At 39.1% G+C, this 15,166-nt stretch overlaps 1 protein-coding gene across 8 annotated transcripts in view; it reads right to left on the reverse strand.

Moving 5' to 3' along the window:
* Positions 1–615: 615 nt before the first annotated feature.
* The window catches only part of GRM7 (glutamate metabotropic receptor 7), an 828,681-nt gene continuing 814,130 nt past the window's right edge, over positions 616–15,166 (reverse strand). For all 8 annotated transcript variants that reach the window (XR_011427207.1, XR_011427209.1, XR_011427213.1 and 5 more), the window contains one exon: positions 616–1,800. Coding sequence is in view for 1 of the 8 variants with exons in the window: in XM_014731447.3 (XP_014586933.2) it covers positions 1,751–1,800 (50 nt within the window). In the remaining 7 variants the exon portion in view is untranslated. The remainder of the gene's footprint in view (positions 1,801–15,166) is intronic.

Raw genomic sequence — 15,166 nt, forward strand, 5'->3', positions numbered from 1 at the left:
TTAAATGGATTTTAAGTCCAGTCCTGAGTGCTAAGACCCAATGTCACCCTCTGCAAATAGACACTCTTTCATGCTCTTGACACTCAAGTTACTGTGAGTTGATCCATGAGGGTATTTCCTACTTTTGAATTTGGGGAACCCAAGTCTTAACCTTGCCAACAGCATGGCCACCATATTTGTTGGCATATATAGACAAATGCTTTACAGTAGTTATCTTTACTTAAGTCATTTGGCTGAGCTGTGCAGAGATGTTAATCTTTTGACTAACTAGCTCCCATACAGCTGCTTATTGAATCTAGTGTTTCTTCCTTATTTTCTCTTGCCTCTGGCACTTTTGCTATTTTTGATAGATACATTGCTGAGTAAATGTTGAGGGTTGTTGGGTTTCAACTTCACTTGTGAAGAAACAAAATGCATGGGCTTTGTGATGGCTCCTGTTCTACGAGAGAATTTAGCACCCCTGGGTTTATAACACGCATTTCAGATACTGCCTTAGTTGTGCTCTAAGCCTTGTTCCTTTCACAAGTTTGGTTATCTGCATTGTTCCCTCACTTAAGATTTTATAAAATAAACTTTAACTAAAAGGGGATAAACAACTGAAAATATTACAGGAAATAAAAAAGTTAACCAAAGTATTTTATTGATACATTCTTGGACAATATCACAGAGTTGAAAGAGAAGGGAAAGGGGGAATTTTTCAGCAAGGGTGTTTTTCCACTAAATTGGCACATAAGCAGCAAGATTAACGAAAGTACTTATTACAAACAGTAAAAAACATACATGCTTTGTTTTAAAGTCCTTATCACACTGGTCAGTCATAGGGGGGCGTGAACAAAACCTCAAGACATGAAAAATCCATATTCTTTTCTTCAAATAGCTTAATCGTTATTAAAATTATTGCAAAATATCCATATACCCTAATTAAAATAACAAAAGAGAACACAAATACAAATATTGAACATAAATTATTAACATATACTGTAAAATACATTACTGGCATGCATTCCAAAAATCAAGACCTCTATTCAGTTCGGCCAATACCATCCTTCCGTGTGACCTATCATATATGGACGATAGGTAGGGCATACTTTCTCAGCACAGTTTTTGGTCTTTAAACATCTTTTTTGTCTTAAAAAAAAACATGATTTGCAGTGGTATTATAATCATAATTATACAGTCATGTACATATGTGGTTTTAATTTTTTTTTTAGATTGCCAAAATCTTTTTAAAATTTGAATTGTTTTAAAATGTTCCCAAATATTCCACTGTCTGAGAGAATAGGGCTCTATGAAAACAGGGCATTCAAAAGCAAACAGTGAACCGAGGTACAACATCGGATGGCAAAGTGCAAAAGTCCTCACAAACTGTACAGAAAATGTCAAAACCTTGCAGCCTGGAAGTACGTACGTAGAAAGACAGGTCAGCCCCAAAACGCTCACTGAGGCTCTCAGCGGTTCATTCCAAAGAGCCGGGGTGGGACTTGAGTCTCAACACTCCCTTTGGAAGGGAAGGTCCAAAATTGCAGCCGAGTTGGCAGTGCTGATGCCAGTGACTTATTAAGCCAAGATAAAGTAAGAATATTTCATAAAGCAGCTGTGTAGGACACTTGGATCCTCTAACATTGGTCTCCTGGCTGGGGATGCTCCTCCAGTGATGGATAGCGGGCAGGACCAAAAGAGTCCTATGCCAGGTTAGGTGACGAGATAACTGAGGGTCTTCTTCCTCCGTGGTTCCACGGAATGGAACACGTTAGATAACCAGGTTATTATAACTGACATACTTCTTTTTTGCAGCAGGGCCTGAAAGAAAAACGTGAAAGAGTCAGTTATGGCAATGACCCTATTTGCAAAGGTAGAAGCAGAATTAGATCTGAGATGACCTGGGTACAAAGTCAAGATGGGACGATGCTCCAATACTCTGCCGAGGGATATGCAAATCACTTGGAGTCCTCTGACTGTTTGTAAGGTTTTGTCTCCTAAAATCTGCAGTGCCTGGCAATTCTCAAACCATCTGGGTTCCCTATTCCGAAATGTCTCCAGCCTCCCTCTTTATGGGTTGTAATCTTAGTAAATTTATCAGTGGATGGCACGCTTCCTAATTAGCCAACTCTAAGCTTAAAGGGCTCCCCATGTTGCAGTTTATTTCATTGTGTGATCTTCTCCAAGACATTCTAATAATAAATGGCCTTTGCTTGGGAAAAGTCTGTCCTAGGTCATTGGAATTAATTTAGGTTGACTACAGATTAGGTCAACCAGCATGCCTTCTTCAGTTCTGATTTACACAATCAAATTGCTGTAGATTGACTTTTATATTGTTGTCATCAGTAAGTTGTAAATGGTGATTTGCAGATCTATTTCCATCAAGGTTTGAAGCTCACTTCAATCTGCCAGGAGTCTCAGCAAGCACAACCTACTTGTGTTTTTTTCCTTAAATATAGAATACACTATTTTTCTATTTGGTACAGTGATTTCAGGACTCGCCTTCACTCACTCATACACTCACTCATTCAGTACACGTGTCAATTGCCTACCACATGCTAGACACAAGGCTAGGCACCGATGAGCAGCTGATGAACAAATCAGACCCTTTTCTGTCCTCATGCTGGAAACAAAAGTGCCAAGATCCCTGGGTATAACTCTACTCTATGTTCTAGTTCTCAATACCAAGCAGTGCAATTGCTGTCATGTGACATGTTCTTTACTCATTAAATCTTAGTAGTTTTGCATCAGCTTCTGTTAGACAAAAAGTAACTGTCATGTAGCATTTACCAATGGCTTATTTTACTTACTGTTCTTAGATTCTAAATAGTATTGTTCATTTAACAGGAACCAGTAGCAAGAATTCTTCCAGAACTCTTATGTAGGGATTTATGTGTGAATTTAGAGGAACGGAGAAGCCACAATAATATACAGAGAAAGAGTTGGTATCTGAACTTTGAGTAATGCAGCCAGCGTGTTACAGATGCATATATGCACACGTACACTATACAGAAGGATTGCTCTTCTTGTCTGGGTTAAAAATTTGAACTCTCCTTCAGCAAATTCTGATATGAAGACTCATTCCTCAATTAAATCATATTGCATATATTAACTAAAATTAGAGGAAAAACAGAATTACATGAAATTGAGGGTCTCATGGCAAATCTGACCATGCTACTGGTCTTGATGCATTCTCACTCAGTAAATGCAGGGCTTCAGTAATGCCCGAGGTTTCTAAGAAGGTTCCCATTGTTATCACAGCCTTTATTGTCTTCAATGATATGCTTGGTTTGAGAACAAGGAGGAAAACTTTCTAAGATGGTTTTTTTACTCTGAAGTCTATTTATAGTGTCATAGCTAGAAAACCCTGGCTGACAGTTGCAAGAAATAGTTACAGCATGCCCTGTCAAGTACCAACATATTAATTATCCTCAGGACAAAGGGAGGAATAAACAAACAAAAAACTCGCAGGCTTATACTCACCTAAATATCTGAGACTATCTCTATTGTGTGATTAATTAAAATTGTTTTCTATACAAGCATAACTGTCTTGTGAAAAAAAGCAAAACATATTTGAAATTCCCCAAACAGGTTTCTTTAAAACCCCAATTACACAGGAAGAGTCTTTGCCAAAAGAATATGTCAGTTTGAAAATATTCTTGAATTATAAAGCGGAGCATTGGTTTGCATTAAACTATAAGCAAAATGGAGTTATGTTTTTAAAAATAGAAATGATAATAATAATGAAAATTCACTGATGCTTGACCTGGTTTATCTTCTTAAGTTCTCGAATAGCCTTGAGATGCTGTTTATGATCCCACTGGGGCTCAGCGGGCCCAGTGGTCCTCAGTTAGGCTGACGTTTGACTCTATACTTCCTCTCCATCTCATGCTGGGAAGATCATGCTGCATTTGAACTCACCTGACTCAGATTCTGATTCAGCTCTATCGCTTACTTGAAGTGTGACCCAGACCAGTCCCATGACACGGAACTTCTCTGGGCCTTTGTAAAATGGGTAGAATAATTGTCACCCTGTGGGCTGTTAATGGCGTGAATGTATGAAATATCCCAATTTCTCATCTGGTAACCTAATGCATAAATGTTTTGTAAATTACAAAGTTCTGTAAAAATGATTAGCCTCAGTGCATGCTTACTCTGCAGAATAGCTTAAGGACATTGCAGCAAAATGATCATGGAGTTGTGCAGGTCCTAGAATGGCAATTTAGGTATTTTTCAGAGCAATGTCCGATATATTATGTTTATTTTTAAACCATTCCAGCCTTATGAGTAAATAAAATAAGTGCCTATCGTGTCTGATAATTCTATTTATTTGAATAGAAATGTAGTGTATAGCCTAGTAAAGAAAATTGCTTAGTTCAAAATAGTTGTGCAGTGAAATGCTTGCTAAGGAAATATACTTTTATTTTAAAATAGCTAAAAAATTTTTCCCTTTAAAGTTGTAAGTTTTAGGAATACTAGGATTATACGCACGGTCCCTCTTGGATTTTTAAAGTTATCTTTGTCAGTAGTTCCCAAAGTAAGGGACCTTGAAGAACTGATGTTTACAACGCGGCAGTGTTGCGGGCACTGAATTACTAAAGTGCCTTCGCTTCTTAAAAGCGGTCAGACATTCTAACTGATTCTTTGTGTTTTGTCAAAATCAAACTCTATTTGATGTCAACTTCAGTCAACTAGTTGTTTTCTCTTTAATTTTCTCTGAGAATTTTTGTCCCACAAAAATTTCATTTCTCAAAGCGTTTTCTGTGGAACACCTGCAACCCAGATTACAGGAAGTTAAGAAAAGAGGAAAAAAATGGAAAAGAAAAAAAACTCATGAATATGATAAGATACATTGAATTATAGGAAATACTGAATAAATAAAATAGGAGTCTTCCTTACCCCATATTAAATGTCTTTATTTTTTAAAAAATCAGGAATAGTTCATTGACGTTATGCCATGTGTTTTCCTGAGCTATTTTAGAAAAAATTAAATGTGTGTGTGTACAGCTGGATATATGTATGAGTGTGTAAATGAAGTGATTCAAGCAGCCACATAAGGTAAAAACAATAATATATCCCAGCCCGGAGTAGAACACATGTCAATCTACTGACGTCTTTGCTTCAGCTCCCCTCCATCCACCCACCCAGTGAAGGCCTTCCCCACTTCCCCATCCCGCCTGCATCCCTCCACCTCATCCCACTGAAGCTACCGTTCTGATGCTGGGATGCGCCCTTCCCAGCATGATTTCGTGCTGCCACTGCACGTGATGTTGCCCATAAACTACAGATAGTATTGCTTTGTGTTTTTTAAATTATCCAAAAATGGTATCATTCTGTGCATATCCATTTGCAACCTGTTTTTATATAACATTGTGGATTTAAGATTTCTTTATGTTGATTTGGTAATCATAGTTACTATGTCATAGTAAACTTTATACCATAGTTGCTTGTATAAACAGAAAATTTCTGTAACTCTTTTCTTATTGATGGACCCAACTTTCTAACTGTTTTCAATAACAAACAATGCTAGAGTAAATGGTATCTGAAAAACAACATCACTTATAAAGTTAAATGACAAAGATATAGATTAGGAGACATTATTTGCAATATACTTAACTGACAAAGGAATGATATCTGAAAAATATTTAACTTATACAAATTAATGAATAAAACACAATCTAATCTTTTAAAAAACAGATTAAAGATATTGAAAGGTAATTTGTAGATGAAGAACAGCAAACAAGTGAAAAAAGTTCAACCTCATCAATTAGAAAAATGCAAAAAATAAAATAAGCATAAGATAGCATTTCATGCCCATACCATTACTCAATAAAAAGTGTACTGATACCACGTGTTGGTGAGGCTGTGAAGAAATGGGATTTCTTAGCTCACCCTGATAGGAATGTAAATGGGTACAATCACATGGGAGAGCCATTTAGAAATATCTAGAAAAGCTGAAAATATGCGTATCATCGATTCAGAAATTTCATTTCTAGATAGGTACCTGAGACCCTTTTTCACATGTGCACGTGGACATGCGTAGGACTCCTCAAGGCCTTTAATATAACTATGTGCTTTGTTATTCTTTAAGAGGGAATTTTCCTCAGGGTCTGGGCATGTAATATAAATAAGCGACGTGGGTCAAGGGTAAGATGTTATGGAACCGTATGGACCATGGTGGATAAGACACCACCTGCCCCATCTAAACAGCATCATCACTGTGGGCTGGTACCTCAATTTTGTGAGATAGTAAACTTTTTGGAAGAGGAGTTGGACTTCTGTATTTTTATGTAAAATTTAATTTTTCATTCATTTGAAGTTTCATTTCAAAATTCCCTTTTTATTTATTGAGACATATTTTGTGTTGGACTCTATTCTAGGCATTAGGAATACCTGTTTTTAGTAAAAGGTTCAAAATCATATTAAAACATTTAACAAGTCAAAGGAAAGAGATCAGAGGCCAGACAGTCTCGAGGCTGTCGGTTTGCACCTCTGTGCTACTGTTTGCACTGTTTTCCAAGTTTGTTTGATTATATAGCATCCTCCCTTTTTTTGGTGGATGGCTTTGCACTATACAAGAAGATACTTTTGGAAATATATTTGGTTATTTCTTCCATCTTGATCCTGCCTGTTAATTTTTTCATTTGTAAAGCTTACCAAACTCTGGAATAACTCGTTTATTCCCTGATGAAACTTTGTCCAAACGAACTTTTCTGTGAACCCATTGCAAGTGTGATCTGTGCTTCCCCCTCCCCACTGACCACTGCTGTCCTGCCGACCACCATTCACAGTTGTTGTTTAGTTATAAGTATTTCAGTGGGAGGGATTCTTCCTATTATGGTTTGCAGTTACTAAAACAAAAGGACATACTTTTAGTAATTACTTCTGTGGTGAATGACCTGTTTCCTGCCTGTTCGTTTCATTGGTAAATTGCCATTAACCCATCACTTTATGGCAAAAGAATAGATGTCACTTTCATCTGTCAGTTCTCATTCAGGATTTCAAAAATGCCAGTAAACTTCCTATATTTTGTAAAACAAAAAAAATTATTTTGTAATGATTTCTCCTAAATCTTTTTTTTAATTGACTTGCATCCAAGAGTAGCATATTGCTCAGCCAAAAAGATGCAAAACCAGACAAGAATGAAGAACGTGATTACCAAAACGTGAGGCATTCACACTTATGCAGGTTCAACTCCGAACTAAAGCAATTCAGACTTTTCCACATCTCGCTCACCCTCTCCCCTCCCCGCCATAACAATCTAACAGAAGAACATTAGACTATTTGCCCTTGTGTTAGTTAACTGGACTTCTGGACACAAAGAACTTGGCCAGAGTGAAAAAGACAATCAATCAGTCAAACCAGTCAGGATTCCAAATCACCATTAATACTAATCCAGTCGCAAAAACTCCAAAATCTGAATCTCTGTCCATTTATCCAACCATCCATCTAAGACAATATTGTTTAACACCTATTAAATGCCGGTCACTCTAACACATGCCAACCATGCAAAACAGGATGGGAAGTCTGCACGTTGTTCACTTCCCATTCATTGCATATTCAGGTAATTTAACATTTATATAGGGCTGCCAAGTACCATCAGCAAGGGGTTGGCTTTCTTTGGTTTTTCTCTACTTGACATGATAAGGATAAAGCATGAAATCATAGGCCAGACTCACATTGAGAGGAAACCCCAAAGAAAATTGGCCTCCTTCACCAACACTGGATGAAGGAGATAGTTCAGTGGATCGTCGGGTATCAACTCTGTGGACCAGTCTACCATATTTGCAGACAATGGTAATCCAATTCAAGAGAATGGGGAAGTAGCGGCCTAGGAAACCCTAGAAAAAACGTGTGAAGGGCTTGTCTCATTCTTACCAGGGACAAAGAAATGAGTCCAATGTAGTCCTTGTTATAGTGGGGGACATGGTTACAGCACCTGTGATAAGTGCTTAAAGAGATCTTACAAGGGCTGATTAACTTTGTCTTGGACAGCGATGTACTGTACTACACCTGGGAAGCCTTCTCAGTGAAATGGGCATTTGATCTGGATGAAGAACAAGAAGCTGTAGGAAGAGGGCAGGGAAATATAAAAGCATACTGTTTCCAACCAGGTGCATAGGGAGGGGAGCCAGAAGGTGCTGGAACTCAAGGATGGCAGGGCAGGAGGGGTGAGATAATCACTTTAATAAATATGCATGCTGCCATACTCAATTCAAGATACTGGAAACAGAGTGTTGAACAGGACATAATTCCTACAGTATTTAGCTTCCCAATGAAGGCTCTTGTAAAAGGCCTTGAACGCTAACTTAAGGAAATGGTATTTGAGAGGCCACAGGGGAGCATCGATGCTTTTGAAGCTGAATCTTCACACCTGCTGTTCCCCCCTACAATGTTAACTACCTTTTATTCTTTTCTTTTTCGGAAGATTAGCCCTGAGCTAAGTGCTGCCAATCCTCCTCTTTTCGCTGAGGAAGACTGGCCCTGAGCTAACATCCATGCCCATCTTCCTCTACTTTATATGTGGGACGCCTGCCACAGCATGGCATGCCAAGTGGTGCCATGTCCGCACCTGGGATACGAACCAGTGAACCCCAGGCAGCCAAGAAACAGAACGTGCGCACTTAACTGCTGCACCACCCGCTACCTTTTATTCTTAACTGGTTACCTCCAGCTCTTTGCTCCCTTTGTAGCTTCCCAAAGTCACTTTCTCCAGGGCCTTTCCTGATCCCACTTCTCAAAAGTTAGGCGTCCCTGCTCTGCTCTCTCCTGGCCTCTCTCCTTTCCTTTTGCCATACTTAACACAACCAGGGTGAATCATTTATTTCTCATGTGTGTCTGCAAAGTTAACACTGAAAGTGTCAGGATGGAAGAAACCATTTTTTCCTAGTGCCTAGGAAGTGTGTAATACATAGTGAGTGTTCAATATGTATCAAAGGGATTACTTATTATAAAGGGACTTTTCTCTGAAGTCATTGTCAGCTCTAGGAGGATCTCAGGAGAAAAATAGAGCACAAAAAATACATGGGAACTCTAGGCTTTATCCTCTCTTTTAAAAAAACTTTTCTCGAGGGGCCGGCCCCGTGGCTGCGTGGTTAAGTTTGCGCGCTCTGCTATGGCAGCCCAGGGTTTCGCTGGTTCAGATCTTGGGCACGGACATGGCACCACTCATCAGGCCATGTTGAGGTGGCGTCCCACATGCCACAACTAGAAGGACCCACAACTAAAATATACAATTATGTATTGGGGGGATTTGGGGAGAAAAAGCAGAAAGAAAAAAAAAGAAGATTGGCAACAATTGTTAGCTCAGGTGCAAATCTTTTAAAAAAAATTTTTTTTCTCGGTGTCCCCCTTGGTGCTATTGTATATAAAGCTAACTGTTGTTATAAAACTCCTTAGATTTCGTTTGTAACTTTTAAACCACAGCATTCTTTTCTCCCCATCTGCATCAAAGGAGATCCAAAACAACCTGGCTAAAATTGAGAAATCAATTTTTAATTCTGCCATGAAAACAGTCAGTAAACATTCTCGTGTTTCTTTAAAAAATCTAATTTGTACTTTAAGATGTAAAGCATCAAGCAGAGGTTTATATGATTCTTAGAAGATGTATTTGAAGCAAATAGACAAAGTCTCTGTTTTGAAACATCTTTAAGCTTGGCCAAGTTAAATCTGGGTAATTTGATTGAGGCTGTATATGTTTTGCCGTGGGGAAAAAAAGATGCTCTAAATTACTGCATCAAAGACTTCTACTTTTTCTTGTTATGCACTTTGCCTGGGCATTGAAAAGCCTTTGTGTATTTTGCAATTTCAATATATTATGGATGCGAGCATTCTGAAGCATATTATGGATTCAGAGCAATGATGCATCCAAGATTGAAGCTGTGCATCAAAGTCTATCTTAAGGATAACGGTACACATAAGGCAAGAGTGATAAAATAGTCGCAGAGTAGTTCTTAGTGTTCCTGGATAAAAAGCCCTAGCTAACATCCAGGCCTTGCTATTTTGGGGTAGAAGATGCACAGTCCATTCATTCACTCCGTCATTCATTTCTTCAACTCTTACTAAGAGTTCACAGTGTGCTAGTAGCTTGCTTAAAAACTAGTGGCACAAAGGTAGGGGAAATAGTCTCTATCCTTGAACAGCTCCTGGTTTGTGCAATCTGACACATTTATTGAGCACCTGCTATGTGTCAGACACTGTTTGAGGCAGGAGAGATATAGCCATGCTACAGTGCAATATAGTCCTTGCTTTTATGGAGTTCACACGCTACTGAGGGGAGAGAGATCATTTTTAAAAGAGTGAACACAGCCAATTCTTGTTATTCATTGTTGTTATCTTCAGTAAAGTTGCTACAAACACTGACTTAGTGAACACTGAGACATGGCTCCTAGGGGAAATGCAGGGCTAGGTTCCTGTAAGTCTCTGGCCACAACATTTTCATCAACCAATCAAGACATAACCGTGTGAGTTATGTATGTCTCTTTTTAAAGACACCTTATTTAATATATATTGTCGATGGTTACCACTGTACTCATGGCCAACAGCACTATAACTCATGCCTGAACGAAGCTTTTCGAACACATGCATTTTTTTCTGTAAGGCACGTCCCAGCCTTCCTGAACTTAAGAACACCAGACAGGACTGCAGCAGCCTGTGTGAGGGCTATTTTAAACAGCAAAATCACCAACAAAAGGCACAGAAATGCAAAACAGGTATGAAATAGACTTCAAAAAGCATGTTTGTTTACCTATGAGAGCTGAGACAAGAAGGCAGAGCATCGCCTTATTTGACTTCAGCTGAAAATCTGTGCATCGAGTGACTCAAGTATTTCACTGCTCTGCATAGATCTGAAAATGACTGCAAAAATGCCACAAATCCTGGTTTTGGAGTATCTGAATCAATTTTAGTGAGTGGGTGAGTTTGCAAATAGGGAACCTGCAAATAACACGGGTAAACTCTGTGATGATGTCAGGTGATCCCAAACACTATGAAAAATGCTGACCAAGGGGCAAGAGAGGGATTAGGATGAGGTTGTTGTCCTAGGAAGGGTGGCAGTTAAGGTTCAGAGAGGATGACATCTGAGTAGAGACTTGAAAGAGATGAGAGCGAAGCCATGCAAATACTTGGATCATAGAGTGAATAGCAGCTGCAAAGCCCTAAGGCTGGCACCCGCAAAGCCAGGATGGCTGGAACAGAGAGAGGGAGCAGAAAGGACAGTAGGCATGAAGAATTCCAACACTGGCAGGAGGTGCCATCACAAACTGTGCTTGGAGGAAGGGATGAAAAATCTTGCCTGAGGAACTCAGAAAAGATTTCTAACTGGAAGGAACATGGAACTTTGTTTTGAGCAGTGAATTATAGACATTTCCCTGCCTGGGCACCCAGGTATTGGGGGCACAGGCACCGAAGAACATTGCAAGTGGAGGGTGCCGCATTGGGAAAGGCATATTCCGTGGAAAGGCTGGGGGCTTGGAGAGAATAAGAAAAAGTTTGAAGAGTTTGGTGAATAAGAGTTCATGCAGACAAGAAAGATTGCTGGAAGAGATAGCTTGGGAGGTTAATCTCAGATTGCCAAGGGAATTTTATGCTACATATGGGGTTCTGGATGTTAGGATGAACTGTGAGAATTTCACCAATATTTGAAAGAAGAAGAGAGTGTTCCAACAGTAGCCTGGAGGATGGAATTGGAAATGGGGTGGAGGTAGGACAGAGCTTGCAGGAAAGGAGATCAGCTAGGAGTTGATGGAATGGTTAGGATGGTGTTTGTGGTAAGTGGAAGTCCAAGACAGTACTACAGTGGGGTTCTAGATGAGGAAGCATCTCATAGAGTCTTCATTGCTCTCACTAACACAGTGCTCTCTTGGGGATGAGTACATGGGCAAGAGCCTTTCGGGCCACTGTCATGGAGAAGGATCTTTGTGGCCAGAGCCTGTTGTGTATTTTTTAATTTGGGAGGGGGTGTGTATGACATGACAGTCAAGTTCTGTTCAGTTCAGTTCAGTTGACTCTTATTGTGGCTGCAGATCTCAAACAACCCAATGGGCTCAAAGGAGAGGAAACCAGAGAAGACTTCTGGCTTAGGCAAAGAAAAGAGATGAAGGAATCTTAACTTGCCTTCCTTTCTTGGAATCCAACTCAGCTTAAGCTGGTAGGCAAAAGACAGGGCTTGAGAACTGAAGCTCTGTCCGGGAATAAAGATGGCTGGAGCATCCCATGGACTATATATTTTGGGATTCTGGCTTTGGAAGATGGAAGGATTGAAATCTACTACAGATAATAGAAGTCAGCTAAAGTGTCACTTTAAAGCAAATGCAGAGCAAGTGTGTACAAGTGTCAAACACTGGTTGCTGGGGATACAGATGAAATAAGACATGTCCCTGTCATAAAGAAGTTCTCAGTCTAATAGACCAGATTACCCTGTGGCTGAATTGGGCATTGAGCGTAAAGCTTGAGAATATAGCAGTCTCATCTCATACATAGGTTTCTGTGTGTATGAAGCTGACCAGCTCACACTCAGATCGGAACCTGATATGTCAATCTCAACATTAGAACTTTGTGGTGATGGAAAGTTCCTTTTTTCTTCTTATTAATTTTGTATGTTAATTTGTTCATTTATTTAACAATAGCAAATCTTTATAAGCAAAGAAATTAAAATTAAACAACAATTAATTTCAAGGTTTTTTTTGTTTTTTAAAATGCATAAGCAACTTAAAAAAATAAAATGGTAAATCCTATGAATTAATATTAAGAAAACAATTTATATTTGGAAAAAATATATTAGGAATGTTAAAAAAATAAAAAGGACAAAGTTGTATGCATAAAGAGGTTCCTGAAGATGGACAATATTATTTATAATTTTAAAGAAAAGAACCTAAATGTCCAACATTAGAAGGTGATTAAATAAATTCGAAAGCATTTTTTTGATGGGACGTTTTAAATCTATCAAGGGTAACTGTTGCTATGACTATGGATAAAGATGGGAAATTCTTATGCTATAGGATTAATAATGTTTAGTACAAAAAACAGGTTACAAAATTGTAATTACTCTGTAATTAAACCTATGCACTGAAAACTCTGAAAGAAAATTGATTAAATTATTAAAACCTCCAAGAAAGCTGGTGGACTTTTCAAATTTATCAATTATCATAAAGGACAAAAATAAGTTTGGGGATTGTTTTAGATTAAAGGAGACTAAATAGATAAAAACACTAAATGAATGTGTGATTCTTGATTGGACCATAGATTTTCAAAAAGACAACCACTATTTGGGGAAATTGAGAACATCCGAATTTTGATTGTATAGTCATCAATATTAAATTTATTGGGTGTGAAACGATATCGAAGTTTTGTAGGACAGGGTCATTGTTCTTGGGAGATGCACACCGAAGTATTTAGAGATAGTAGTGTCATAATGTCTGCAACTTGTTTTTAAACAGTTCGTGGGGAAAAAGCACATATATGTAGAGAGAAAGTGAATGTAGCAAAATGTCATGAGTGGTGTTTTACGTGAGTGGATACTACTCATTTCAACATATTGGCAGATTTTAAACTCTTCAAAATAAAGAGTTGGGAGAAATGATTCATGAACTTTTATTAGGGTGGTGGAATTATACTCATTTTACTCTATTTTAACTAAATTTTCTATAATGTTCCCATATTTTTATATTGAGAGGAAATTAACTTAAAAAAATTTTAGGGGCCGGCTCCGTGGCCGAGTGGTTAAGTTCGCGCACTCCGCTGCGGCGGCCCAGGGTTCGGATCCTGGGTGCGGACATGGCACCGCTCGTCAGGCCATGTTGAGGCGGGGTCCCACATCCCACAACTAGAAGGACCTGCAACTAAGATATACAACTATGCACAGGGGGGGATTTCGGGAGATAAAGAAGAAAAAAAAGAAAAGATTGGCAACAGTTGTTAGCCCAGGTGCCAATCTTTAAAAAAATTTAGCAACAAACTGCTTGAGAAAATATAAGCAGATGCCAATATAGATTTTTCAGACCTGAGTAGCCACGTGACTTTGGCTCCTGAAGAGGCTTCTAAGGCGCGACTCAGACCACGCACTCCTCTCATTTGTCTGTGTCACTTTGTTGTTGTTAGAATGGCCCCAAACTGAATAAAAACGCTATTATAGATTCTGACACATTATTCCTTATAAGATGATCATTTCTTCCAGACTTTCCCTGGAAAAAGGCCCCGAGAATTTCATTGAGTCCTTCATTTCTTCCCTCACCAGGTATACCTATGACATGTAATAAACAGCCTCCTAAAATGTCTCCTGAAGCATTTATATGTTGACAGCACCACTGGAAGCCGAGGAGAAATTTTTTCTAACATTAGAGTGGAAGTAGCTTTAAAAATTAAATACGTCTAATTATCTGTTTTATGAGTTTGGCTTTTAAAGTAGATAAATCATCATGTCAGGCCCCAGAGGGGGACAGCCGCAGGTGGACTGGTGATGTCTGTGAAGAGTAGGAAGTAGATAGTGCCTGCCAGGTAACTGTCTGACCTGGTCTGTTATGGTTCTGTCAACACGCTTGGTCTTGTCCTCTGAACAGCCTGCAATCCCTGGATGGAAGCCAGCTGGGCGCGCCGTCTACAGAGGTTCAGTTTCCCTCAAACAAAGAATGATCACTTATGTGCAGTGGTGGGTAGAAGTGAAAATATAAATGCCGTGCCCTGGATGGGAAGGATAATCAATACTTGCTACCTTTTCTGTCTGTTCTAACTCAAGTTCTTCTGTGTGTGTGTGTGTGTGTGTGCATGCACGCACGTGTGTGTGACGTTTTAGACATTGATTTATTCAAAGGAACACTGCTAAAGAGTGTGAAAATGCAGAAATGAAAGAAGGGAGCAGGGAAGAATTCTGAGTCAGACTCCAAAGGTCATCTAGAGAGAGTTACTTCTCCATAAAACCCATGTCAGAAGTGTAGACAGGAGAGGAAAAATGCTGTGGTGGCAGAACTGCCCTCTGACTAGAGATAACCTGGGTTCTGGAATGTTCTCTCCTCAGAGGATTCTGAAGGGGAGTTCTTCTCCCTCTTCAGGTTTCAATTTACTTGTCATCTCTTGGAGAGGCCTTCCTTGACCCTGTGTGTAAAATAGCACTCGCCAAGTCCCAATGCACTCTACCCCATTGCAGCTTTTTATTTTTATCACATATCACTATCACTCCCTAAAGCTTTAAAAT

The sequence above is a fragment of the Equus caballus genome, chromosome 16 (genome assembly GCF_041296265.1).
Source record: "Equus caballus isolate H_3958 breed thoroughbred chromosome 16, TB-T2T, whole genome shotgun sequence".
Classification (NCBI taxonomy): Eukaryota; Metazoa; Chordata; class Mammalia; order Perissodactyla; family Equidae; genus Equus; species Equus caballus.